Source organism: Drosophila virilis, chromosome 3 (genome assembly GCF_030788295.1).
Source record: "Drosophila virilis strain 15010-1051.87 chromosome 3, Dvir_AGI_RSII-ME, whole genome shotgun sequence".
In the NCBI taxonomy this organism is placed as follows: domain Eukaryota; kingdom Metazoa; phylum Arthropoda; class Insecta; order Diptera; family Drosophilidae; genus Drosophila; species Drosophila virilis.
Window position 1 is genome coordinate 14,893,341 of NC_091545.1, and position 27,267 is coordinate 14,920,607.

Below are 27,267 nucleotides of genomic sequence, written 5' to 3' on the forward strand. Positions count from 1 at the left end.
TTGCTTGGCAGCCCTGACCAAGCTTACAGCAAACAGCTGACTTGGTCTGACGTCGACTGTGCTCCCGTTGACATAATTTTTATATTTGTTTACAAATGTGACTGGTAAAATAAAACGCAATACAATACATACAAAACGTTTCTTCTGTTGCGTTATCGCCGCCTCGCTCTTCTGTTCCATTGCAAATGCCAACAGAAGCGACGGCGTAGTCAGATATTTCAGATGTCAGCCAGTTTGTTGTGTGATTGCAGTTCCCTGTCGCAGCAGGGTACGGAGCTGCCTACTCTTTCAATTCAGCAGCAGCAGCTTCAATTGCGACAGCAGCAGTCGAGCAGCGATGCGGCAGCAGCAGTGCCACATGTAAGTGCGCTTTTTTTATTATTAATTTAATGCTTAGGCATGCCCACCAATCTCAATCAGAATCCAACCCAACAATTTGGTTGTCATGGAAACCGTGTCTAGCTGGGAGAACAGCTGATGATCCCCTCCAGTTGCATTCTATGCAGTCGGGCATATCGCAGCTATCACTCTGTATGTTACGGAACAGGCTTTGTGAAGTTTTCACATTTAGTTTAGTTGCATGTGAGCTCATTACTCTCTTTTGCGTTTAACTCTTTCAGGTCTATTGTGTTCCAAAATCGAATTTCAAATGTTTATCCATATAGACGCATGCACGCTGCATGGCCATGAATGCTTTGTGTTGAAATTGGGTACTTTGTAAAACCACTTGAACCTCTCATGCGGCGAGCATACACAATTTCTATAATGTATTTCATGAGCAAATTGTCTAGCCAGTAAAAAATCTTGGTTTCGTCAGTTGCATTTTTCAGTTCTCATTTGCTTGTCGAGGCGACACATATGTGTCCAAGAATATAAGCAAAGTTTCTATTTTTAGCAATCAATTCTCAATCAATACTGAGCTAGTGATATTAATAAGTTGCCATTCAACTGATAAGAAAATATTCTTGCTCTTTTAGATGCTCATCGAGGATGAAGTTCATGGAGTTATTGAAATTCCAAGCCACATCGAGGAGGTAGTGAATCATGCCCTGTTCCAGCGTCTAAAAAAAGTTCAACAACTGGGACTGCTCTCGGTGACTGCCAAGCCGGAGGCCACACACACTCGCTATGATCACTGCATAGGGTAAGAAATATCCTCTTTTATAAAAAAAAAACGTATTAACTGAAGCTAAATTGCAGAACATACAGGAGCGCGAAAGATCTACTGAATGCCTTAAAGCGTAATTCAAATTATGATCGGGAATTGCCGGAATGGTGCCGAGAGGCGGTGGAAATTGCAGCGCTGCTTCATGATGTTGGACATGGTCCATTTTCGCATTACTGGGAACAAGTTTGTGGCGAAAGCTTCGATGTGAGTTGCTGCTCGCATACAATATTATATTATAATTGATTTACTTTTCATTTGCACCTAGCATGAGCAAAACGGATTGGTCTGCGTGGATAAAATCTTTGGCGACATGAAGAGCAAGAAATTGCGCACACTTCGCGACGACAACAATGGACGTGGTGTGCAGCTAATCAAAGCGCTGATACTTGGCAAAAGTGAGCTGTTGACTTATCCAATGATGGGACATGGCTACATTTTTGATATTGTGCATAACAGTCGCAATGGTCTCGATGTGGACAAGTGGGATTATCTACGGCGCGACAATAAACGACTAAATCTGCTGAGTGAGGATGAGATGCAATTTGATGATGTATTTCTCAAGGCTCGCGTTTCGCCGGATGGCCAGTGTATTCAGTACCGCTATGATGACTATCATCTTATATACAAATTATATGTGGCCCGCTGGCGGCTTCATATTGGCGCTTATCAGCTACCCAAGGCTCTGGCTTATGATCAAATCTTGTGTAAGATTGTGCGACGTTGTAAGCCGCATCTGATCAGCGTGAGGGCTGACTCAAAGGAATGGTTGGGCTTATACGACGAGCGTGTATTGCAGATGATTGACTGCGATCCCGTGACGGCCCACCTGCGCTCTCCAGAGCGCTGGGTTGAGACAAATGCCTGCGATGATGAGAATCCGGCTTATGTATGCGTAAAACGAATTAAGGTTGGCCCGGGTGTTGACATGAAACCTGATAAGTTCTATCCACTGTATGGTGATAAGAGGTAGGTTTGAGTCATTTAAACAAGGCAACTACTAATGTTATCAATTTTTGCAATCCCTCCTCACAGTAAGAAGCGCAAGGTTGATCGATCAACTACGCCGACTCTAATCACAGCATGCTATAAGTTGCTGTAGCGTTGGATTTGAAGGTCGTCAGTCTTCAAAAAACTTATTTGTATTCGCCCAATTTTGTTCAATAACTGTTACTCACATTATATTTTAGTATTCAGTACAATTCATGTTAAATGTTTTACTCGTTTGTTTATTTTCTAGATTTAGTTCTTCAGATTATGCACGTAATCAAGTTTCTCTTGCTTCACATCAATTTTTAAATAATAAATTGAAAACCATTTTTGTTAACCCATCTGGAAAGACATAACCTTAGACATAGCAATAAGACTCAGGGAAATGTAAACTCTATATGCTGCCAAGGATCATGTTGAAAAATAAACAACTGATGCTACCCGAAGCTATAAGTTATAACTTTTGTTACTGAGATTAGCACCGCTTGAAGCGATTTTTCTTAATTTAAAAAAAATGTAATATTAAGTAATATATATAATATATTTTACCAAAAGCTTGTATAACATTTTTGTCTACTTTTATGATGTCCCAGTAAAAGAATTTAGATAAATAAATAAATGAATAAATGTGAAAAACCTTTTTATTTCAAATAGTAACAAGTTATAAAATAGTAGATCCACGCCAATAAGCGAATAGATCTAATATTTTACCTATTGAGAGTCGCCGCTCGAATTAGCTACCGAGATGCATATTCGGTACCCAGGGAACACCACGAGGAGGCCATTGCAATCGCAATGGGTTCATTTTTTAAAATGAACTTCGAGTCGACTTGAAATGCATTAATTTTTTAAATTAAAGCATTTCCAAGTTCCCCAACGCAGATATTTTATTGTAGTAAATTATTACAATATATACTGCTTGCTTTGTCATATCATTAATTTTTCATGAAAATTTATATCATATTTGGTTTTCTGTTTGTGTGATAAATATATTTGAAAATGTCAGAGGGTTAACTTTGTGGGCCAGATATGCATAAGAGGTTTATCATTAGGTAAGATCAGAAGTCAACTTCTCTTAACGAATTCCATATGCTAATATAGGAAAACGTGTAAAAAATATTGAGAACTAAATACTGAGTCCATAGTCAATAGACAATTATGATTTAATATTTCTACTACACATCAGAACTTTTACGTGTTGCAATTGCAACAAATGTATATAAAATAGTTATTTACGTTAATTGATTGCTCAACATTCTGTTATGAGATTTTACTTATTATCATAAGTCGCAATTCTCTCATGTCTTTGAAAATACCAAGTGCATAGATCTTACGATAGCGTTTATTATTTTTACAGTTTGTGAGCTTAAAATTCTTAATTCTAGTTAAAATTAGGTATTTAAAAACATAAAATTTCAACAGTTCACTTGAAGACATCACAATTCGAATGCATTTTTTATAATCACTAACTAAACAATATAAATATGTATATGTTATTATATATTTAATAAACATATGAATAACTTGTATAACCAATTTGAAATATACACAATGATAAACAATTATTAACTACAATATGTGTGGATTGAATGGAGGAGGGTGTAGCCCAGTTGACTACAGGATCGATTATATTTTATACAAATGTTTAACACAATTTCGAACAATAGGGGAGACTTAATTGCGCCCCATTGCCGCCGGATGCGCTGTTATAATCCTCTGCGGCAAATGGGCGGCCAGATATTGTTTATGCAGTCGCTGGCGACAGAACTGATAGAATTCGATTTCATTGGTAAAATTGCGACGCACAATATCCTTGACATGCTCGCTGACCGGTGGCTTAAAGTTGTTTTTGTTGATCTTGGTCAGATACTCGGCGCTGGCTGGTAATAACAAAAGGAATACATTTGTATAGAGATAAATTCAAAAGAAATTAATATTTTTCCTTTTTTTAATTTTCTTACTTGCATAGATATCTCGCACGCCCTCAAAGAAACGTGGCACATATTTTTCCAGCACTGAGAGTGTTGTATTAAAATCTTCCAGTACTCCAACTACCGCATATTGTTGCTCCACGGCAAACTTGGCGCGCTCCAAGGCGCCTACAGTATTAAAGGGACTGTTAAAGAAATCAATTCTTATTAAATCGAAACAGCTTGTGAGTTCAGATCTGCAGAGCTTACGTGCACTCATAATCATGTCCGCAGAAGAACAAGCTCTGACGGCGATGATCGCCAATGCCCTCAACTGTGACGCCCTGTGTGTAGGTGCACTCCTGGTCGCCGCTAAGGACGCACGTCTCAAAGTCCTTTTTGAGCCAGGCTGGATGCGGCAGGGGAAGATCTGGAAAGGCGGCCTTGCGTTCCACAAAGTACCAGGGAGCACGCACATAATAGAACCAACTAATTACACGCTCCACGGGATCCCGCACCACATTCAGATAAATGGGCGTCGGCAAATTGAATTTGGTGAAGTTCGTGAAGCAGACATGCTTTATGAATACTGAGGGCTCTGGTAGCTCACTGATTACTTCGGCCATCTCCTGTTGCTGATCCTCAGCCAGACGAATGGTTTCCACCTTTTGGACAGCGTCGCGATGAAACTGAAAATTATTGCGCTCCGAGAGACGACGAAGCAGCTCCATAAACGTCTGACTGCCCACTTTCGGCACTCGATTGAAGAAGACCAGCTCCATTTGAGCCTTTCGTGTATTGTTCAGCTCCCGTACATTAAGCGATGACATCTGACATTAGAAATGCTTGCATTAGGAAGTGTATTTTATAATAATCGGGGAGTGTTTCCTAACTTCTGTGTCATTCCACATCAGCATAATCCATAGTTACCTTACATTCCTTGGTGTTTGATATTTAATTGGTGTTCTGTGGGAAATCATTTCAAGAGGATATAATTCCTCTATGCAATAGAGTCAAATTTCTAGAACTCTGGACATACCAACTACACACACTTTTAAGAGCTCACAAAGCGTTAACTTTTTGTATTAAAATGCAACAAGGGAAGATTCATCTGACATTTAAAGAAAACAGCTTGATATATTGTTAAAAGACATATTTATTATAAATGCAATTTTGGTACACTTTGGGATTTCACTTGTGATCCTCCGTTTGAGTTTCGAATCAAGCGATAATCTGCTCCAGCTGCAGTGCCAAATATTGTTTATATAGACGCTGCTTGCAGAAATAGTAGAAATCATATTCCCGGGTAAAATTTCGCCTTACCATAGCCCTAACATCGGCATCGATTGCATATTGGCGATTGTGTTTACTGTAGCTGTGTTTGTGCACTGTAAAAAGAGGATAGAATAAAGCTGGAACTGGGATGGGAATAAAGGATGGGTAACCTACAGTTGTGCAGATATGGAGCATGATTGAAATACCGCGGAATGTATCTTTCCAACACTGTCAGGGTAACGTTTGGTTGCTCCCACGTGCCCACAACGGAGTATTCCTTTTCAACATTGCGCTTGGCCACCTGCACTGCCCGATGCGTATTGAAGGGCCTACAGTTGGGAAGTATTTGCTGCATTCCGACAAAAAGGCATATCTAAAGCTTTACTCTACTTACAAACAATCCTCATGATTGCCGCAAAAGAACAGGGATTGTCTCTTGAAATCCTCCACGGCATCTTCGATTGAATATTTGATATATTGACACTCTGAACTGCCACTGCGCACACACTCATTAAAGGTCTGCTTATACCAGGCATTTGTTCGCTGTGGATAGCCCGGGTAGATGTTACGACTTACGATCAGTTTCTGTCTAGTGCGTTGCTCATAGAAGTTCTGTATCATGCGCTCTACTGGATCCCGCACCAGCGATATATAGATGGGTTTGTGTTCTCCATATTGCGTAAAGTTTATCCAGTTGCCGTGCGCTATGTAAAGTGTGTCCTTCTCCAGCTGGCTCACCCACTGGACTTCAATTCCCTCCTCCTCGGCCGTGCGAATGCGGCTAATACTCCGCACCGGCCCATTTAGCACCAGGTTCAGATCGTTATGATCCGCTAGAAGCCGCAAGAGCGGAACCAGTTGCTCGGTACACACGCGGGTTGGACGATTAAAGAAGACTACTTGGAGGCGGGAACGGCGTGTATTGTTTAAGCGCAATGTGGTTACATTGACCAGCTAAGAAGGTTTTCATTTGGCATATTGTAGCTAGAATTGTGATCGATAACACGCAAAGGATTGTGATTATGCTAGGATGAGTCACAAATAATGTTGTCTGAAACTGTGAACGTGATTGCAGTTCAAGTGACTGGACTCTAGGCTCAGAGAACTAAAACATTCAAGACGGCAAAATAGGTTCTGAATTTATCTAATTCTATTTGGTATTTCCATTATTAAGTAGTTGTCGAATTAAGCCTATACTTTTCATTGAAAATATGAACGAGATGCCTCAAGGCAGAAGGCCATTTTTATGGGGTTCGCAACCCTACATATGATATCTCTTAACACTATTGCTCTCATCAATATTTAGGAATTTTAGAGGAAAGTATTTTATTAATACACCTTTAAATATGTACGCTTAAGCAACTAATATTTAATTGTAGATAACTTTGGATTTGTTGAGATGTTGCTCAAACGAGAGAAGTCTATGTTAAATTGAGACGTTCCAGCTCTGTACGCTTCAGAGCAATGTATTGCTTAAAGAGACGCTGTTTGCAGAAATAGTAGAAATCATATTCGTGGGTGAAATTACGCCTGATCATAGCTTTGACATCTGCATCAATTTTGGGCTTACGATTGTTTCGATTTCGGTTTTGAAGTTTATCCTGATACACTGTAAATTATAGATGCCGTGCCCCAACTTGGATCGCATATGTCCAGATAGGCGTTACCATCGTTTTGATAAGCAGTGTCTTCGTGGATATGTGCAGCTTGCTTTGAGGCTTTAGTAGCCAATCGAGCTTTTGAAGTCTTCTCAGGCATTTTGCTCTCGTTGCTGCGATGTGAGGCCCCCATATGAGCCTTCGATCCAGGTGGACACCCAAGTAGCAGAAAGAGTTGGTCTGCTCAATGGTTCGTCCATCGAACCGTAGCCCCTGGCAGCTGTATGGGCGCAGCGTAAAAGTGACGCAGGCGGACTTGGCACAGTTTATAGCGATGTTCCACATAGCTGTCCAGGTTTCGATCTGCAGCAGCCAGTCCTGCACTGCACTTGTAGCAGCTTGCAGATTTTTGTGGGAGGCTAGGAAGGCAGTGTCGTCCGCATATGTTGCCACCAGCAGTCTCGCAGGGCTGAGGTCTTCATTGCTTTGTCCTTGTGTGGGCAGGTCCGCCGTATACAGCGTGTACAGCATCGGACCGAGGACGCTGCCTTGTGGGACACCTGCTCTGATGCCCTTAATTGCCGACCTTTGGTCTTTAACGGCCACTTTAAAGGTGCGTCCTGCCAGAAAGGAGCTAAGGATGCTGAAGTATGGCGCTGGGAGTATCAGTTTGATCTTGAACAGAAGACCATCGTGCCAGACCTTGTCAAACGCTTGTTTGACATCGAGGAAAACGCCGACGCAGTATTGCTTCTGCTCAAAAGCTTCTAGTACGTGTTTTACTGCCCGGTGGACCTGCTCGGGGCAGCCGTGAGACTTTCTGAAGCCAAACTGATGATCCGGGACCAGGCGCGTGACCTCGTCGAGTTCTAAGAGACGGCTTAGCAGAAGTCGCTCAAAGACTTTTGAGAGCGTCGGCAGAAGGCTTATAGGGCGGTATGACTCAAGTTGAGTTAGCGGCTTGCCGGGTTTGGCGATCATCACAATTTTCGCATGTTTCCATTGCTTCGGAAAGTGGCCAAGGCGGAGCATGGAGTTGAAAATTGTGGCGAGCGCCATGACTCCTTTGCGTGGGAGAGCCTTAGCTGCTCTGTTGTCGATTTCGTCGCATCCTGGGGTCTTCTTTAGCTCAAGCATTTTCAGCTGTGTCCCGATTTCCGCGGGGGAGATGCTTCTTATCGGGAGAGCCATCTGCAGTGGAGCGTCCAGTGACTCGGCTACTTTACGGCGCTGTGCAACATCTGCGAAGTCGAATGGCTTGAAGGTTGTCTCCAAGTAGTCAGCAAACGCGTTGGCCTTTTCCTCGTCCGATCGGAGCCAGAGGCCAGAGTGGTCCGTGATCGGGGAGGTAAAAACTGGTTGCCTCTTAATGCTTCTGGTGAGCTTCCACACTGAAAAGGTGCTGTTGCCGTCATGCCCAGTTGTTTCGAGGAAGCTGTCTAGATTTTCCGTTCGAGTCCTAGCCAGCAGTCGTCTGAGCCGGTTGGACGCGCTTACCATTTCTGCCTTGGTAGAGAGGTCTCCGTTGCGGATGTACAGCCTCCTTAGACGTCTTTTGTCGGCAAGGAGACTCCTGGCTTCAGGGCTTAGTAGGGACCTTCTGAAGGTACGAGAGTGAGGCAGGGTTTGCGGGGCTGCACGTCTAGCAGCTTCCGTAATTTTCGCTGTGAGGTGGTCAACGTAGCTCTCCAGTTCACTTGCCGTATTTATGGTGACGTTGAGCTCTAATGTGTCCTCGAGGCAGGCCCGGTATACTCCCAAGTTAGAGCGCGGCGGGAGCATTTTGCGGATTCCAACTTCCCACTTGGGAGTCTCCTCGAGCTCAATCAGTAATGGGAGGTGATCCGACGTCAGGTCAAGGAGGCTTCGTATTCGCAGCTGTTCCTGTCTGAATCCCTTGTAGAGCCCGAAGTCAAGTGCACTTGGTGTTGCAGTAGCCCTATATGGGTAGCACGTTGCCTCTCCAGTGGCTATGACTTCGATGCCTTCATTCTCAATGGCAGAGAAGAGCGTTCTCCCTCGGGGGCACATGCGGTAGTTTCCCCACCAGCGATGTTTGGCGTTCCAGTCTCCTCCTGCCAGGAATTTGGGGCCAAGCTGGTCGAAAAGGGCTCGAAAGTGTGCCTCAGTCACTCTCAAGGCCGGAGGGCAGTATACAGAGGCGAGATTGAAGTCGCCTCTGCTGGATCCGAGTCGGATAGCAGCAGCTTGCATATGCCAGTGGCAGGATGACTCAAGTGAGTGGTGCGACAAGGACGACCTGATCAATATTGCTGCTCCTCCATGTTGGCTGTTATCTGGGTGGTTGGCGGTGTGGAGAGTGTAGCCTGGCACTCTGAGGGTGATTCGAGAGCAGAAGTGAGTCTCCGTGAGCAGAAACACATCGATGTGGTGGAGTTCGATGAAGGCTGTGATCTCATTCGCCTTCGAAAAGACTCCGTTGGCGTTCCATAGTGCTATCCTGAGGGAGCTCATTTTAGGCACTGTTATTTTTGGCGCTAGTGTGCATTAGCGCTTGTAAAAGAGTCTGTATGAGAGACATCAGTTGGTCGAATCTGGCGAACATTTGCTTCATCATGAGCTCAAGGGCTGAGTTGGGGCAGTTGTCGGCCACAGGTTGCGATTGGCTGGGAGTACTGCCAGTGTTCCTTCTGCGAGACGATGAGCGGGCACTGCGCTCTGCGGGCTGGGTACCGCGGAGGACGCTGGCAAAGGATTGTTGGCCGGGCACGAAGCTGCAGGCAGGAGCGGCTGTTTTGGGGCGGGGATCTCTGGAGCGGCTTGCATCTCTGCCATTTGCCTTGTGCTGGTTTTTCTGCTGGAAAGCATATTGCAGGTACTTCTTGCAGCCTTTGAAGTTTGCTGCGTGTGCTTCTCCACAGTGGTGACAACACCGATTCTCGTCCTTGCCAAGTGTGCACTCGTTGCTTGGATGGTTGTCCCCACACTCCTTGCACACATAGTGTCTCGAGCAGTAAGATTTTGTGTGCCCGTACTCTTGGCATCTGTTGCATTGTACAGGGCCCGACGTCTTGCGAGGCTTCTCCCACGAAACTTTGTGCCTGCATAGTACTGTTATTGATTTGACAAGGTTATTGTTCTCCGCTTTCCTCAGGTCAACAAATCTCATATTTAGAGGTTCGTTATTGACTCTGCTACGCGGGGTATATATGCGGACAACGTGGTGCCCCTTTTCTGCCAATTGCGCTGAAATGTCTTCGGATGCGACCTCGTGGTGGATATTTCGTAGAACTATGCGGTACGGCCGGTCTTCTGCAAGCTGGTGGTGGTGAAACAGGCAGCCGTTCTCGCGAAGGTGCCTTGCCAGCGTTCGGTATTCGTCTGAGTTGCGGCATTGGACGATGCAGTCGCCAGAATTAAGCGATCTGACGGTGTAAGTGTCCGCGCCTAGGACGCTGTCTAGTTCCTTGCAGAACTTGGTGAAACTGAGGACGTTTGGCACAGTTATTCTCGGCACCTTAGAGGCAGGCCGCTCATTGGGAGGCGCCGTCTGGGTGGGTTGCGGGTGTGCGGCAAGCTTTTTATTTGCCGTTTGTTGCCTGCTGGCCCTTGCGCGAGCTGCGTGCGAGGTGGATGGCCTATCATCTACATCCTCGTCGGCGCAAGCTTCCTTGTTGGTGGCTAGCTCTACTTCCGTGTCCATGTCGCTTTCCTCTTCGTCACAGAGGGCCGCAAACCGGTTTTGGCTGGCTTTCTTGGTTTCGGTGGTGCTCGCCTTCTTACGGGCGATACGGGGGGAGAGATTGCCACCTTCTCTTTTTGTGGCCTTAAACCATTGACCTTGCCAAGTACGTGAAGTCTTGGGCGGGTAATTATTCAAAAACGCGTGGAGATCCGGGCTTGTAGCAGGATTCGCGCCAGGAATGGACGGGATTGCGGGGCCTTGGGAGCTGATGCCATGTGCGAGGGACGACGTTACCGTAGTCGTTCCTAGGGAGCAGGCAGTTGTGGTGATGCACGACGTGGTGAGTAGCGTAGTACCCCCGCACAGCGTGATGTATGGCGGTAGCACATTATCCGACGGGTTGTATATAGGTGACGCAGGATAGTCGGGGATGAGTGGATTCGGCTTGTTGGACGCCATTAGGTGAGATGTTGACCAAAATTTACTAGCTGCACTTATTTACAAAAATCTCCAGTATTTTTGTGAAAAGTGACTTTGGTGAACGGGGAGCGAAAACGGTGACTGGAAAGTGTCAGCACTGTCACGGTCAGTGACTGACTTGCCAGCACTGATTGTTCTCCTATTGGCTAGTGCTTTACTTGTGTTAGTGAGTCTAGGCAAAAGCTCTCTCGCGAAAGCTCTGCTCACTCACACGCACTCACACACACTACAGCTGAGTTAAGGCGATCAGCTGAGCGCAGTTTGAGCTTAGCAAAAGCTTGCTCTCTTACGCTCGCACGCGGTTGCACTTTTGTGTAAAAAAATTTAAATGTTTATATATGTTTATATATATATATAGTTTAGCTGCCAGAGGCAGCACAATTGTTTTTTTTTCGCGCTCTGCAGGCGCGATTTGTTTGTTAAGCCCTGGGGCGGGCTTAGTTAGTGTCACTGTCACTTTTGGTTTGTTTTTTGCCTGGGATGCACTGAACATACACACGCACGGGAATGCACAGAAAGCACGACCGATCTCCGCGGAAGTTCAAGGCCGTGCCGGGGCACGGCATCAGCACACCAGCTCCGTCGCATAAGAGTGGTCCAAGCCAAGGCAGCACGCAAGGTTGCTGGCCTGCCATGGTACGTAACAACAGACGCCATCGAACGCGATCTCCGCCTAACAAAGGTCGGAGATCAGCTCAACTTCTTCAGCAGCCGATACTCCGACAAATTGGTGCAGCATCCGAACGCGGCCGCAAGGGCCCTGGCTGAGCCCATCAGTGAGAGGCGCCTCCGAAGGCTACACCCCGACGACCTACCAACGAGGCACATCACTTAAACATCCCTTTCCCATTATTGTTATATATTTTTAAGTCTGTAATTATCATTTAAGTTATTAAATAATAACTATACACTATACCCTTAACTCCGCTTGGTAGAGATCAGAAGGCACTGATCGATTCCAGCGCAAAATAAACCAAAAAAAAAAAAAAAAAAAAAAATTATAGAATATATAACTCTAGCACTTCCACATTGTTTAGTCTCAGGTTCTTACATGGATACAGGGTCGTGGCACGCGCAAAGTAACGCGGAATATAATGCTCCAGTACGGTAAGTGTAATATTGGTTTCCTCCCAGCTGCCCACAACCGCATATTCCTCTTCAACCCTACGTTTGGCTATTTGTATGGCCAAGGGGGAGTCAAAGGGTCTGGAAAGCATTCATAAAACTAAAGAAATTGCTGGCCAAGCACTCAAACCCATTAACCATTACCTTAAGGAGGCAGACTTTCGTATTTAGAAAATGCGCATAATCACAGTTTAGAAATTCTATATCTTTACTTCATATAGACATTGTTTATTTTTTCTAATTCGAAAGTCTGACTGCATGTTAATGGATTGAAGGGGCCAACAATACTCACAAGCAATTCCGATCGTGACCACAAAAGAAAAGCGACTGCCGCTTATAGTTGCCCACATAATCTTTCACAGTGAGGGGCACATATTGACACTCCGGGTCGCCGCTGCGGACGCACTCGTTAAAGTCTTTCTTAAACCAAGCGGTAGGCTTGAGGGTAGCCATTGGGTTTTTGCGATAAAATATGGCATTCAGATAGGAATTGCGCACATAGTAATACCAGCTGATGACGCGTTCGACGGGATCGCGCACTAGATTTATGTAAATGGGCTTGGGAAGGTTGAAGGCATTAAAATCGATCCAGGATGTGTGCTCGATATAAACAGTGCCCGGTTCTGAGTTGTAAATGTGATCAGCCCTTTCGGCCTGTTGCCTGGGCGAGAGCTGACGTACCGACTTCTTAAGGCCCAGGCGATCGACTTCAAAGTCGTTGATCTGCTGTAAATTCTCCATGAATTCCATAAGCGATTCGCTGCCCACTTTGGCGCAGCGTGTGAAGAACAAACGATCCATTTCTGCCTTGGCCGTGTTGTTCAGCTGCTGTGGCGTCAGGCTGTGCAACTGGTAGGGAATTGGATTGGGAGTGGAAGGATTAGGAGGAGAACGTGCAGGAGACACAACACAATGGAATTAGACACAAAATGGGCACACAGAGAAAGAGAGGTTTGCGAGTATTATTTGTATTTTCTTGTTTCTACTAAAGTATTTAGCTAATGCATATAGAGTCCTAGTCGAAACTAATTCAACAGTCCGTGCTTTTCCAGCTCACGCAAGTTGAGTGCCAAATACTGTTTGTACAACCTCTGCTTGCAGAAATGATAAAACTCATATTCATATGTGAAATTACGTCTTATCATCTCTTTGACCTCTGGCTCAATGTATGGCTTGCGCTTGTTCTTATTCCGATTTGTGATCTTGTTATTATGCACTGATTGGTAAAGGGAGAAATGGTTAACGAGATCTGTTGGGACCACAACTATGTTATCTGCAACCTACTCTCATACATCAGCTTGGCACCGGTAAAGAAACGTGGTATATAGCGCTCAAAGACGGTCAATGTTATGTTCGTATCCTCCCAGCTGCCCACCACAGCATAGTCCCGTTCCACATGCTCCTTGGCCATTTGTATGGCTGTGGGCGAGTTAAAGGGACTGCAAAGGGGACTCAGAAGTATTAGCCGAGCTCAAGCTGGCAAATCCTCTCTCTACTTACATACAGTCGTCATGATGGCCACAGTAGAAGAGCGACTGTCTTTTAAAGTTTGGAACGTAATCCTTTACGGTATGTGGCACATACTGGCATTCGGGATCTCCACTACGTACACAATCATTGAAGTTCTTTTTGTACCAGGACGCGGGCTTGATTTTCTTGTTCGGCGCCTTGCGATACTCGATGGCATTTTTGTAGGAGCTCCGTGCATAGTAGAACCAGCTGATGACACGCTCCACTGGATCCCTAACCATGTTTATATAGATTGGCTGCGGCAGATCAAAGTTGCTAAAGTCCAGCCAGTTAATGTGCCGTATGTAAATGGTGCCTTCCTCCAGGCCAGCCACAAACTCGGCAGCTTCTTGTTGCGCCTCTTTATCCATTTGCCTCACTGTATTTTCATGAAGACCGCTGCGCTCCAATATCAGACCCTCATTATACTCCACCAAGGCATTAAACAGTTCCAGTAGGGCTTCACTGCCCACCTTGGCGGCACGATTGAAGAAAAGCACATCGATTTCAGCATTCCGCGTATTGTTTAGTCGCTCGGCGCTCAGACGTTGCAGCTGCAGTTCGGTTGGAAATAGTTTCGAGTTTCATTTAGGCTTTGGTTGCAAACTGGGAGTTCACCCTAGGTTAGTCTTGAGCTTAGGTTCAAGTTAGTGGGCGAAGATCTCTTAACTATTTCGAAGCAGTTCAGGTAAGGTGATTAAATAAGTTCATAGGTTCGTCAAGACAATGAGCAAGTGGTAAGCGATAGCAATATCCAAGATAATAATTCCAATCAGAATCGATTTATATTATGAAATAAAAAAGCTGATGGTATATCAATTAAATAAAAGATCTTTACAGTTTAGCATATCTATTGGTATTTCAGTTCGTTGTAGATCTTTGAATATTGATTTATTGGATTTTATATCTAAACTAAGCTTTCAACTAACTAATTCCTGACGGCCAGCTCATTGGCAGATTGCAATTGAACTAAACTGTTGTCCACGCGAATCAGCTCATTGAGTTTTAATGCCAGATATTGTTTATGCAAACGTTGGCGACAGAATTGATAGAACTCGATTTCCCGCGTGAAGTTGCGGCGCACCATGTTCATAATTTCATCCCGAATGTGAGGCTTCATGGGATTGTCGTTCGCTTTGGCGGCGTGTAGACCCGCTGCAAATGGCGTAATTATTGTAGACGACGATAGATTGTGTCTTTCCAGTACTTACAGTAGTACATTTTGGAGGCATCCGCAAAGTAGCGCGGTACATAAGCCTCCAAAACGGCCAGAGTTTCATTTGTGTGCTCCCAAGTGCCCACAACCGCGTATTCGCGTTCCACATTCTGTTTGGCCAACTGCAGGGCCAGCCGCGAGTTGAAGGGCCTGAAGTGTTTTTTGTTTTTTTTTTTTTTTTAGGTAATTATGGTCTGGGATAACAATACAGAAAACGTTAACCACTCACGTGCATTTGAACTCATTGTGGCCACAAAAGAACAGGGTTTGACGGCGATGATCGCCCACACGCTCCAGGAGGGAGCCCTCAATGTAGGTGCAGACCTTTTCACCGCTGAGCACACACTGATCGAATTCGGTGTTGACCCATTGGGGATTGGGCATTTCGCGATTGTGACGACGACGACCCGGCACAAATACCCATGGGGCACGTATATAGTAATACCAACTGATAACGCGGTCAACCGGATCACGCACCATATTGATGTAAATGGGTCGCGGCTGTTCGTGTTTGCTGAAGTTCAAATAGTTCACATGACTGGCAAACACGGTGCCATCCTCGAGATTAACGATATTATCTATCCAGTCACCTTCCTCGGCAGCATCTAGCAATGGCCGAATGCCGCCATTCTGTGGATCTTTCTCCACCTCATAGTCATGCACTTTGCCCAGGGCTCGCATCAGTTCTATAAGTTGCATGCTGCCCGTTTTGGGTACACGATTATAGAAGAGCACATCGATCTCAGCCTTCTTGGTGTTATTCAACTCATTGGCATTCAGCTGAAGTATCTGCAAATGATCGAGGCGCACCGTTGAGGGCTCAATCAGAGTCTGGGTACAGTGAATGCAAGCAGCAAGCTAACCGAATACCCACTTTAGATTAGTAGCGAAAGGAAAAGACTCGTTGGTGATAGTTGCTATACAATATTCTAGACAGAGGAATGCCAAAGGGATTTCTATACCGTTCCGCCTTGCCGAAAATACAGATTATTATTATACACTCCCGACTTGTCACGACGTTATTATAAAGTAATAGTGACGTTTTCTTTGTAGGATTTAATTATTAATTAATAATAATGACGATTTGTTAAAGTTCAAATTGTCAAAAGTGCTTTGCAGCATTGTTGTTTTAATTATAAATACTTAATGTTGGTTTCATATGGGGAAATCGGGTTCGTGCAAAAGAGCCGCTCATACCGCACATTTCATAAACCACCCTAAAATACTCCTGTATTGGCTGCGAATTGTTATTACTAATATTTTGTCTTATTCCTGATGGCTATATACTGCTTATAGAGACGCTGCTTGCAAAAGTTGTACAACTCAATTTCGTAGGCGAACTGTTGCTTCAGATAGGCCTCCACATCCTCGTCTAGGTGATTGTCGTGCGGCGTGGCATTTATCATAAATTTCTCCCGATGCGCTGTACACACACAAGAGTCAAATATTAGACAAGTGAAAGGTGATTGGCTATTTAGAAGGACCTACAATAATACTGATTTGTGGCATCGGCAAAGAAGCGCGGTATATATGCCTCGAGCACGGCCAATGTTATGTTTGTATCCTCCCAGCTGCCCACAACGGCATATTCTTTTTCCACATGCAATTTGGCTATTTGCATGGCCATCTCAGAGTTGAAATTCCTAGGGAATAGCTACAATTATTCCATCGGCTGTTCAAAAATTGGGCGCATTACCTACACACAAACGTTCTGATTGCCGCACAAATGCAAACTGAATCTTCGCCAGTCTTTATTGTAGGGTATGTGCGGATCGAAGACACAATCGGGAGCTATACGCTGTCTGACGCAGTCATTGAAACTCCTATCGAAGAACTCCTTATTCTGCTTGGGCTTATTCGGATTGCGCAACAGGCTGTTGGCATAGATCACAGGATGGCGATGATAGTAATAGGCACTCATTACTTTCTGTATGGGATGCCGCACGAGATTTATGTAAATTGGCCTGGGCATATCGTGAGCCGTAAAGTTGATCCAGTTAGTGTGCTCCACATAGACCGAAGGCTCCTCCAGCTCAATGAGTTCCTCAGCGAAAGCCGCCTCCTCTTCAAAATTGTATATAATTTTTTTGCTAGGCGGTATCTCATTGCGGTAGGTGACAAAACCGTGCAGAGTGCCCAAATGACCCAAGAGCTTTGTCATACTCTGACTGCCAACCTTTTCTAAGCGATTAAACAATACGAAATCGCGTTCGGCTTTGGGTGTATTGTTCAGTTGTGCTGCTGTCAGATTAGCTAGCTTGAATGGAAGACAGAAGAACTGCCGGTCAAAACTCTGAGATCTAAGGCGAAAGCTAAACGAAGTGAGTTAGTGGAAGATTAGAAAACAAGTGGATCCAATGACTCCTCTAACTAAATCGTATACCTAAGCCAAATTCTTGATTCTAGACAGCAGCGAAATAAACAGACTTCTTTCCCTATGCACAATGTCAGCCAGTAAACGGGGTACATGTCCCGTGTAACTTGATATTAAATAGTATTTTTCCTCATTTAACGAAATATCAAAAAAAACTTTATAGATTTTTTTTTCAATTTTGCGTAAGAGATGCGCGTGGGTAGTGTTTTTTAGGACACGAGCACGAATGGATACACGATCCCAGCCTAACAAAAGTCCAAAGTCACATCTAATACGCATTGCCCGTTAAGTTGTTATTCTCTAATCACAGCTCTAAATGACGATTTATTGCAAAATATTGACGATATAAACGTTGCTTACAAAAATAATAGAACTCGTACTCCAATGTAAAATTGGCACGCACCAAGCTCTTGATGTGCTCACCAATTTTCGGCTTCCAATGATTGCGTTGTGGCAAGGCCAAGCTGTGCTCGGTTGCTGCATTATCAAAAAATAAGGTTTAGTGTTGAGCTGAGTATTCGTAGAAGCTCAGTTAATTACCAAAGTAAAGATATTTTACACCTCGAAAGAAGCGCGGTATATAGTGCTCCAACACGGCCAGGGTAACGTTTACATCCTCCCAAGAGCCCACTACAGCAAAGTGCCGCTCCACATTCTGCTTAGCACGAGCTATGGCAGCAGGTATATTAAAAGGTCTGTCCAGGTATCATCACGAAAATGAAAAGCTCAGGTTTGAAAAGAATTGGGGAGTTACCTACTCGCAGATGGGCGCATGTCCGCAGAAGAACAAGCTCTGGCGCTTGTGATCACCGGAGTCGTTCTGAAAGCCCATTGCATAATCATAACGACATTCGGGATCCCCTGTCAAGACGCAGTCCTCGAAACTTTTCGTATAGAAGTCGCGTTTTTGAAATTTTCCAGTAATTTTATACATGCGAAGAGCATTCCAGGGCGTACGCTTATGATAGTACCAGCTTATAATTTTCTCTACAGGATCACGCACCTAACAAAGTCTTGGAATTAATATAAACTGAAATATGCATTGGCAAATATCGTACCATGTTTACGTAAATGGGCTGGGGAAAGTTATAAGTTCGAAAATCTATATAGCCCACTGGCTCGACATAGACAAAGGCTGAGCTTTGTCCCAGCTCTGAAACATATTGGCCCAGAGCTAATTGCTGCTTAACAGTTAAATGGTTGGCAATCGGCCTAGAGAAAGGCGTATGCTCAAGGATGAAATTGTGGAGTTCGCCCAGGCGACTTAGCAGTTCAATAAGCGTTTTAGCTCCCGTTCTGGGCACACGATTAAAGAAAAGCAGCTCACTGTTGGTCGACAGGGTGTTGTTCAGGTGCTTGGGATTGAGTTGCCACAACTGTAAAGAGTTTAGAGATGGAGAGTGTTGAAGAGAGCGACAAACAACACAAGCACACAGAGAGGCGGTGGGCGAAAAGCTAAAGCTTACATTTGTCATTGCTGTCATTGCAATGGGCTTAAAATTCCCAAGCAGTTTAAGTCACAAACGAACTTAGAGTCTAAAGACGTTTACTAAGCACAGAATAAAGTGCATATTTGTTGTGTTATTGTACAAATGAATTTATTTAATAATAGTTGGCACAGCTTAAATTATATATACACTTCTGTTTAATACTCATAATCATCTTTCGAATCTTCGCCGCGCAACTCCGGCATCAGCAGATAGTCATCCTCGCCAAAGCGCTTGCCATTTCCGAGTGCCGCATATTGCAAATATAGACGCTGTTTACAGAACTCGTAGAACTCAATCTCATTTGTCAGATTCTTGCGTAGCAACTGACGTGTCTCATCGCTCACGATGCGTGTGACATTATTCCGATTGACACGCGAGAGTCGCTCCTCACCCACTGCAAAGTCGACGCAAAGTTAGGAATCCTTTTTCCACAACAAAAATTGTTCAAAAAAAAAAAGAGTTGAATGATAAATGCGCTTACAATAATAGGCCACCTTGGCATTGCGAAAATAACGTGGTATATAATGCTCCAGCACGGTTAACGTGATGTTTGTGTCCTCCCAGGTGCCCACGACAGCATATTCCGACTCCACAGTGCGCTTGGCCTTCTGCATGGCCATCTCCGAGTTGAAGGGCCTAGCTCAGGGTTGGATGGATGGTTGGTTTCAGAAAGAGCTTCTGTTTCCAGACGCCTGGCTACTTACATGCACAGCTTCTTGTTCATGCCACAAAAGAACAGCGTTTGTCTGCGATGGTCACCCACGGGATTTTTGATCTGCATTTGCTCAAATGTGCAATGCGGATCATGGTTACGCACACACGTGTCCAGATCGAGATCAAGGAACTCATCCGACGGCATTGCTATGGCCTTATCGCCCAGCTTGGCCTTCATATCGTTATAATACCAGCGTGCGCGAACATAATAATGCCAGCTGATAATGCGTTCAATGGGATCCCGTACAAGATTTATGTAGATGGGTCGAGGCAGATGGTATCTGGTGAAATTGATGTAGGCTATGTGCTGGCTATAGATGTGCGGCTTGGGCCGCGTTAGCAGATCCCCAATCAGATCCTTTTGGCCCTCCTTGGGCAACATAATTGTCTCCTTGGCGCTGCCCGGGTTGCGTGAGTGCACAAAGCCATTGATCTTGCCCAGGCGCCGCATTAGCTCCATGAGCGATTGGCTGCCTACTTTGGGCACGCGATTGAAGAAGACAAAGTCCACCTCGGCGTTTTTGGTATTGTTGAGCAAATCCGCGGCCATATTGTAGCCATGCTCATCATCTTCATCGTCTTCATCATCCTCAGCATCGTCATCATCTTCGTTATCTTCGGCATGTATATTCTTAGGCCTTGCCAGCTGCTTGTCGTGCAGAGCCTTGTGCACATGATTATGTGATGGGTGAGCTGTTTGATAATTTCCTAATTCATGCCGTTGCAGCTCCTCGCCGTTTCGGGGCACGTGCACATTGTGACCACGTCGCTGCATGAAGTAGGCTTTTATTAAAGATCTATGCTGAGAGGCTGAGTCCCTGTCCCAGAAACTGCTACCAGCAATGGGAAACTAGCTACTAACAGTTGGAAGAGTTTTTAGAGGTTGAAAACACCAAGCAGAGCGAAAGTTAGAGTAGCTTTTATTCTTGAAATCTTATCCGCTAACTGATCGATCTTGTTCCAATTGCAATGCTATATGCTGCTTATTCAGACGCTGCCTGACAAACTGATAGAACTCAATCTCCTGCGTCAGATTCCGACTGATCACGGCTCGCGCCTGCTCGCTGATTGTGGGTCTGAAGGTATTCCTGTTCACATTCTCCATATCCCTTCGCATCGCATAGTACACGTCCTTGGCGCCCGCAAAGTATCGTGGTATATATGCCTCCAGTACGCTCAGTGTAGTATTTGTATCTTCCCAGGTACCCACCACAGCGTAACGATTCTCAACATTCCGTTTGGCTTGCTGCATGGCTTTCTGGGAGTTAAAGGGCCTGTGAAGGTTGTTTCAATTGCAGTTTGAGCTAAGGTGCTATGCTGCGAGGGCTGCTCGATGAGTTGTCGGTGAATCAGCCTCAAATGAAATTCAAAGAAAAGCTTATCTGGAAGCCATCTTTATTGCGAGTTGGGCAAAACTAAAAGCATTTACGGATTGGCTCAACCAGGCCATCTTATGCCATGTTATTCGCTGCCCGGGTTGGGCTAAACTAAGATAAAAATTTCAATAGTATTCCTAAATGTCGCAACATTTAATTACGCGTACGTTCTTAGGAACGTATCCTAAGATAGATAAGTGCCATATTTGTAATTTGATATTAAGTAAAACTCTTTAGAGCTTTGCTACAGAAAACAAATCGAGCAAGCCCCCTCCGCTCGTGGCCGGCTGTTACTCACATGCAGAGCTCGGCCTGTTGTCCGCAAAAGAACAGGGTTTGTCTTCTGTGATCTCCCAGATTGCCGGTATCCATTTGCTCGTACACACATTCCGGATCGTGCTCGAGAATGCATCGATTGAAATCCTTCTGAAGCCATTCCAATGTTGGGATTTTATAGTCACTTCCGAAGGCGTTCACACGATCCGCCAAGTACCAGGGCGCACGTGCATAGTAGAACCAGCTGACCAAACGCTCGACCGGATCCCGCACCAGATTTATATAGATGGGCCAGGGGTGCCCGAATGCGGCAAAGTTCAGAAAGGCCACATGCTTTGTATACGAATTGGCTGTGCTGCAATTGAGTATCTCAGCTTTGAGCAGATTGCGTGCAAAGCCGGTATCCATGAGTATCGTTTCGAATAGGTGTTTGGGATCGCGACGCGCCTGGAATTTGTTACGATTGGCTAACAGCTTAAGCAGCTCCATCAGTTTCTCGCTGCCCGCCTTTGGCACTCGATTAAAGAATAGTGTATCCAGTTGGGCCCGCGGCGTGTTGTTCAGCTGTGCACTGGTCAGGTGCTGTAGCTGCCGGATTGCAAAAGTGGATGCAGTTTGCAAGCGTTGTTGTTACATTCACAGTCACAGGCACAGGCACAGGTACAGGCACAGCAAAAAAGACGGGTGGGTAGCACAACAAGTACATAAGTAAGTAGTAAACATAGAGATGGAGTCTATAAGCGGATTTTGGCTGAAGCAACAGGCACAATTGGGCAGTGGGGCAACTGGTAACCTGTATCAGGCATCAGGCATCTGGCCTGGGCACAGTTTATGTATATTTTTTGTTTATTTTCCTATAAACTCATCGACGCCAACGCGGTTTTCGCAACTGACATTTGCCTAAATTATAATCCTCTGCGTGGACTTACCTTTTAAGCGTTTATTTTAATAATCATAAATCGAATTTCTATCTCTTCTATGTCGCAACTGGCGCATCTGGCAGCTAACTCAATCAAAATTAAAAAAAAAAAAAAAAAAAAAAAAAGGAAAACTGCGCTAACAAAATTTCAAGACTGAGTCAAAGTGTAGATTTGGGTTAGTGTAAAGAGAGCTGCATGGATAGACAAAAGAGAGTCACAACCTGAGCTAGACAGCTAGAGAGCATACGTAAGAGAAATAGAAACAGAGCAACAGAGAGAGAGAGAGAGAAAGAGAGCTAAAGTCTACCAAAGGTTTCTATTTGATTGTGTTTATGTTTATGTTGTATGTGTATGGCTGTGAGACAGAGACAAAGAGAATGAGAGAGGGAGAGAGAGAGAGTGCTATGACGTTCGATGAGCAGCTTGCAATGTGGAACCAAAATGAGCCAACGCTTATACCATGATGGGCGAGAGAGGGCGAAAGAGCGCGAGAGTGAGACGCAAACAGCAGGCAAGACACACTTGAAGAAAATATCAAACACCAAGGAGCTGAGCAGCTACCTTTGCAACGCGTTTTTAGCTGAACTTTGATGCTTTGGATGGTTTTTCGCTGATTTTTTATGGCCAACCAGAATGTATGCAATAATGTTTACGACTAGGTATGACACATGTATATAAATGGCAAAGGCGAATCATAAAATAGTTATACCAAATGGCTTGCTCGCACTTACCTGGCCGGTGCTCTTCAGATATTGATAGGTGCCGTGCAGAGTATTAATGTCGTCATGTTCTGTAATGCAAGCAGCAGAAGTTATAGTCAGGTTTATAAACAAAATATAATTAATTTATTGGCCTCTCATGTTGATTATAGCCGAATAAATTGCTGCTGATATTTTAAATTTAACATCTAGGAGCAACAAAATATTTACAATTTACAGTTTGATATTCTCATTCAAGATAATTAGCCAGTTCAGATATTCTACAGTACTCTACAGCAGATTAGATATGTTATGTTGCAAAACCTAAATTAGTGTCAGTCAATTACTATTATGTAGTTCATGCCGCGACGACGACCTTAATCAATCACTGCAGGGCAGTGCCAACTCCTCCCCTTGGAATGCCGTCAATACTTTTACTTTTCACAAAGAAATTATGCAATATTTTTGATAGGGAAGAGCACTTCACTTCGAAATGCTACTCCCAAGACGGCAGAAATTGGAAAATAAATGTGAGTGCAATAAAATATGCAAGCTCATGAAGGTTCCTTTCACTTTCCAGATGTAGGATGATCTCGCTATCAGGTTATCAGGTGCCGTCTAAACGAAAACGCAAGCGTTAAATGTCTTATCGGCGATTTCGAAAGTGGGTAAAAAAGCCTGCGAATGAAACCTTTCCAAGCTGTCCCCACGTATTCCGTCATGTACGACTGTGTTGCAAGGACAATTAAAATTTGAATGCCTGTCTGTGCATATGTCAGGCCCGGGTGTAGGTTGGCAGCATCGGCCACAGGTTTGCGAGTTAAGAGCTAGCAATTGCATACTAAATGGCTGCAATTCAGTATTTGGACAGGCGGAAAACGTCTTGATTTTTGGCCAACTGCGGTCGATTCAAGTGGAGTGGCAAGAAAAAAAAGCCAGAGAGAGAGAGAGAGAGCGCGACTGGAGTGAGCAGTGATGTGGATTGTGGGTTGCTTGCACCACTTTCGTCTTGCGGCTAAGCATTTCATAATTTGCCCGCCGGAGCCTGATGAACAAGGAAGTCGGCATAAGTTCGAGTCCAAATCCAATGCCTATAAACCAGATTCGTTGTGCATGTGGTCTGCTTTTGGTCATTGGTATGGTCAGTTTCACTGAATGATCTGAATGAAAGTCGCCAGGTCTAACTGGTTTTAACTGGCATCGCATCGCACCCGTATCCAACTCCCTGAACCAAAGTGAAATACATTTTGTGGTCTGGCCAGGCCGCAAACAGACCGGAGAAGCCTTTGCTTTAAGTTTTTTTCTGGCACTTTTTGTGTGGTCTTGAAATTGGGTTACATGCATGCAGTTTCTTATGCAGTTGTTACAGCTGATGCGCTCCCCCCCTGTCTATTACTCTACAATGACGCAAATCCTGTTCTCGAGTCATTGACAGACTCACAGTTTAGCTCCGGTTATTGGCCATTTGAACATTCATTGAAGGTGAACCACATTACAGGTGACAGCCACAAAGAACAAAAAGTCTCTTAATGAGTTTACGTACCCACTCAATCAATGGGCGGAACTGCAGCAAGCGATATGTTCAACAGTGTAGTCTTAAAATCAGAAATAATAGAGCGCCACTTAAAGTCAATTGGAGTTGAAAATTATTGGCTTGTACAAGTTAGAATCTAGCTACTGGTAGGATTTTAAATAACGGGTGCACAAAAAACATTTAAGAAAGACTTGCAACATTTACACATATAGTTAATAAACTACAAAAGAAATGTTAATTGAAAAGAAAACATGCTAAAACTCATTATCTGAGCAACTGTTTTTGTTGGCAGTTTAAACAGATTTTTATTATACTGTGGACCAGCCCAAAGGCCAAATACCTGGTTAATTGAATATCGGGTGCTCCAATTGAAAAAAAACAACTTACGACTCGTTTGTGCCAACTGCATTAAACTGGTTTGCATGCAGTCTAAGTTGTCGTGGATTTTAACTCAAGATATGTGCCCATATTTAATTAGAAATAAATTTGCAAGAGGCTTTGTTAACAGATTTTCAATGAATAAAATCAATGTAATTTTGATTCAATTTAAAAATATGCTTGAATAAAATCAATATGCCCGATACTTGAATAAAGAATTCAAAGTTCTTTACTTTATGTTTATCAGAAGTCACGCATATTTAAACACAAAAAGTCGTCACACTGTTCTGTTCTGTGTTCGCACATTTCACCTATATTTATTTTTCAATTCGAATTTCAAGCTGTCTGCTAGCTTGTTAATTTGTTCATTAGAGCAAAAATTAACCGCACACACACACACAACACTGCACTACACGGCACAACATAACGATTCGCCTTGGTTGTTAATTAGCCCAAGTCAAGTTCAATGCTGCAGCTTAAGAAATAAAACACGAAAACTAAAAACAAAAACAAAACAGGCAACTGGAGGTGTCATCAGCTTGTCTTACGTGAGTACGTTAAGTGTACTCATGTTTTTTTTTTTGTTTTCAAAGTCGTGTGAGTCAATTATATGAAATATTTATGAATGAATGGTTGGCTAAAGCTAAACGCCTGTTGCACTTTTCTTTTTTGGCTTTTCAGCGCAGACAACAAAATATCTCATCAACGTCGGGCTAAGGTTTTTCTTTTATTTTTGGCCATTAGCCATTTCGCATTGCTTTGGGCCCAGCCAGACAATTTGTAGCTGTCGTCTGGGCTCGCTGCGGCGCAATCGACGCGTGCGCAGTCGCAGCGCCAAAAACAACAATAACAGCAATAACAACAACAACAACAGCAATAACATCAACAGCAACAATAGCAGCAGTAAAAGCTGCGCAATGGCAACCCACAACTGGCTGACTATTGTATTGGAGCGCATCTTCAAGACGTCGCGACGTCAGAGCTGGAGTTCGAGTCGGAGCCATCAACATCATGATCACATGACTGCTGCACAGTGGTTCAGATATTCACATTATTTGGTAAGAAAATGTATATGTGTAACAAGAAGATTTTTAATTCAAATACTGTGGTGGAGATTATTCTACTTTAAGTGCTAGCTAAATATAGCCCGCATCTTGCATATGAAAATATTTACGTTTGGCAATATTCTCAGTACGACGGGCAATTGTAAATTGGAAATATTATCGTTTCATAATTATTTTGTAAATTTTAAGTAAATAAACAAAAATATGCAAAACCCAACCCAAATCGAATTGTTTGGGCTGTGTGGCAAGCCACTGGCATATTTTACTTTTTTTTTGCATTTGCATAATCATTTTGAAGCTTTCAAACCACTGTGCAGTGCTCACCTGAGTTTTTGTTAGTGGCAATCACTGCACTTAGGCGTGAAGCAGCCGTGTCGCGATATCCCCGTATCCAACCCCCTACATAACTAGCACGTATGGATCAGCCAACCAGGTTTTTGGCATACTCAACTCGTATTTCGTCAGTGGCAGCTGCCGCAAGCAGCTCCGACTAATTTGCAAGTGGATTGCAGGCCTAGACGAACCCAAGCTTCCGGCATTGAAATTAGGGTCTTGCATGCGGAAAGTTTGATTTGATTTCGGCTCGTATTTCGCAGTTGCAGCTCGGCTAATAATAGAGTTATTAGTTAGTTGGCTGGGCTTAAGTATGGGCTCAGCTAACAACGTTCTAATGACATCCTCAACTGCGCTGTTTCAGCTAAAAATCATAAAATACACAAATAGCCGCATTCCTCCTGACTCAAGTGGAGCACAATGACCCCAGCGAACATTAAAAATAAGAATCGTGTCAAGTGCCGCTCAGTCAAATAATTTTCAGAAGTTTCAATTGACATATGCAATGTGAGCTCTACTTTAATGATACTAAAGTTTCTGGTCATTATAAAAATAAATAATATTTTTGTAATCACAATTGTCGTTTGTGGCTGAACATATTTGTTGTGCTGTAGTCAAGGATAAAATTGTGATCAAGTGGTAGTCCATGGTCATGAAAATATTTTAAATATTGTGTTTAGCCTTCTGGGAACTATATAGAAACTACCTCAAATAATAACCACATGACTCTAATTACGTGCTGCATGCTGAAATATATGATTCGATTAAATCTTATTTATCTAGCATTAAACATATTCAAGGCTTATAACATTTCCATGGAATCACATAATCCACAATTTCTGCAGCTTAAAACTGCACCCGCTTTAGTTGGCTTATGCATATTTACTAATTGAATTAATAATTATATTTTAATATGCTGCATTATTTATATATGTATTTTTTCTAATCTAACAAATGCATATATTCCGATGCTTAACGCATATCAAAAGGTTAAATTGCTGTTAGGATCCCTGAACTGGGAGATTTCACAGGGCGAAGCTGCTCGCTGGCATGCCTAAATAATTAATGAATGTACTAAAATATGAAAAATATATACATATATAAGTACATATGTACACTGGCGCGTGCATAATATTATTATAAATTGGCCGCGGCGCTATTGGCACTGCATCTGTGGACATATCACCAATATGTAT

The 27,267-nt window shown here is 43.7% G+C and overlaps 4 protein-coding genes across 14 annotated transcripts in view; 1 reads left to right on the forward strand and 3 right to left on the reverse strand.

Moving 5' to 3' along the window:
- The first annotated feature begins 47 nt into the window (after positions 1–47).
- On the forward strand, positions 48–2,719 carry fal (SAM and HD domain containing deoxynucleoside triphosphate triphosphohydrolase falten). The gene is made up of 5 exons (XM_002047469.4): positions 48–360; positions 978–1,144; positions 1,201–1,372; positions 1,434–2,134; positions 2,201–2,719. The coding sequence occupies exons 1-5, from the start codon at positions 223–225 to the stop codon at positions 2,265–2,267; spliced, it is 1,245 nt and encodes a 414-aa protein (XP_002047505.1). The 5' UTR covers positions 48–222; the 3' UTR covers positions 2,268–2,719.
- A 760-nt stretch (positions 2,720–3,479) lies between these two features.
- The window catches only part of pip (heparan sulfate 2-O-sulfotransferase pipe), a 46,135-nt gene continuing 22,347 nt past the window's right edge, over positions 3,480–27,267 (reverse strand). The window contains exons 3-7 of one of the 11 annotated variants that reach the window (XM_070208351.1): positions 22,796–22,854; positions 18,347–18,664; positions 18,047–18,291; positions 17,829–17,983; positions 17,576–17,765 (exon numbers count right to left, since the gene is read on the reverse strand). In XM_070208351.1, the coding sequence (XP_070064452.1) occupies positions 17,593–17,765; positions 17,829–17,983; positions 18,047–18,291; positions 18,347–18,664; positions 22,796–22,854 (950 nt within the window). In that variant the 3' untranslated portion in view covers positions 17,576–17,592. Of the gene's footprint in view, positions 4,036–4,116; positions 4,272–4,335; positions 4,896–5,725; positions 6,295–6,333; positions 6,950–12,115; positions 12,271–12,481; positions 13,039–13,115; positions 13,406–13,473; positions 13,629–13,689; positions 14,253–14,514; positions 14,854–14,909; positions 15,065–15,143; positions 15,704–16,595; positions 17,172–17,575; positions 17,766–17,828; positions 17,984–18,046; positions 18,292–18,346; positions 18,665–18,693; positions 19,173–19,259; positions 19,415–19,482; positions 20,262–20,285; positions 20,767–21,166; positions 21,733–22,795; positions 22,855–27,267 lie in introns of those variants that run through there. The other 10 variants (XM_015175165.3, XM_070208349.1, XM_070208348.1 and 7 more) reach the window with 10 other exon arrangements.
- LOC116650581 (heparan sulfate 2-O-sulfotransferase pipe-like) lies at positions 4,928–5,695 on the reverse strand. Its single transcript, XM_032434613.2, has 2 exons — positions 5,515–5,695; positions 4,928–5,453 (listed from the first exon to the last, which is right to left on the reverse strand). The coding sequence occupies exons 1-2, from the start codon at positions 5,693–5,695 to the stop codon at positions 5,287–5,289; spliced, it is 348 nt and encodes a 115-aa protein (XP_032290504.1). The 3' UTR covers positions 4,928–5,286.
- LOC6622479 (heparan sulfate 2-O-sulfotransferase pipe) lies at positions 15,710–16,592 on the reverse strand. The gene is made up of 2 exons (XM_015175169.3): positions 16,403–16,592; positions 15,710–16,337 (listed from the first exon to the last, which is right to left on the reverse strand). Exons 1-2 carry the CDS (start codon positions 16,539–16,541, stop codon positions 16,168–16,170), a joined length of 309 nt encoding a protein of 102 aa, XP_015030655.1. The 5' UTR covers positions 16,542–16,592; the 3' UTR covers positions 15,710–16,167.

What these genes read in the sequence shown, in the direction of transcription:
- fal (XM_002047469.4), top strand. Translation starts at nt 223, where the DNA reads ATGTCAGCCAGTTTGTTGTGTGATTGCAGTTCCCTGTCGCAGCAGGGT. An exon ending in CGCTATGATCACTGCATAGG is followed by an intron (nt 1,145 to 1,200) that starts GTAAGAAATATC and finishes GCTAAATTGCAG; the next exon opens with AACATACAGGAGCGCGAAAG. An exon ending in TTTGTGGCGAAAGCTTCGAT is followed by an intron (nt 1,373 to 1,433) that starts GTGAGTTGCTGC and finishes ATTTGCACCTAG; the next exon opens with CATGAGCAAAACGGATTGGT.
- LOC116650581 (XM_032434613.2), bottom strand. Translation starts at nt 5,695, where the DNA reads ATGCAGCAAATACTTCCCAACTGTAGGCCCTTCAATACGCATCGGGCA. An exon ending in TGCTCCATATCTGCACAACT is followed by an intron (nt 5,454 to 5,514) that starts GTAGGTTACCCA and finishes CTCTTTTTACAG; the next exon opens with TGCACAAACACAGCTACAGT.
- LOC6622479 (XM_015175169.3), bottom strand. Translation starts at nt 16,541, where the DNA reads ATGGCCATGCAAATAGCCAAATTGCATGTGGAAAAAGAATATGCCGTT. An exon ending in TGCCACAAATCAGTATTATT is followed by an intron (nt 16,338 to 16,402) that starts GTAGGTCCTTCT and finishes GTGTGTGTACAG; the next exon opens with CGCATCGGGAGAAATTTATG.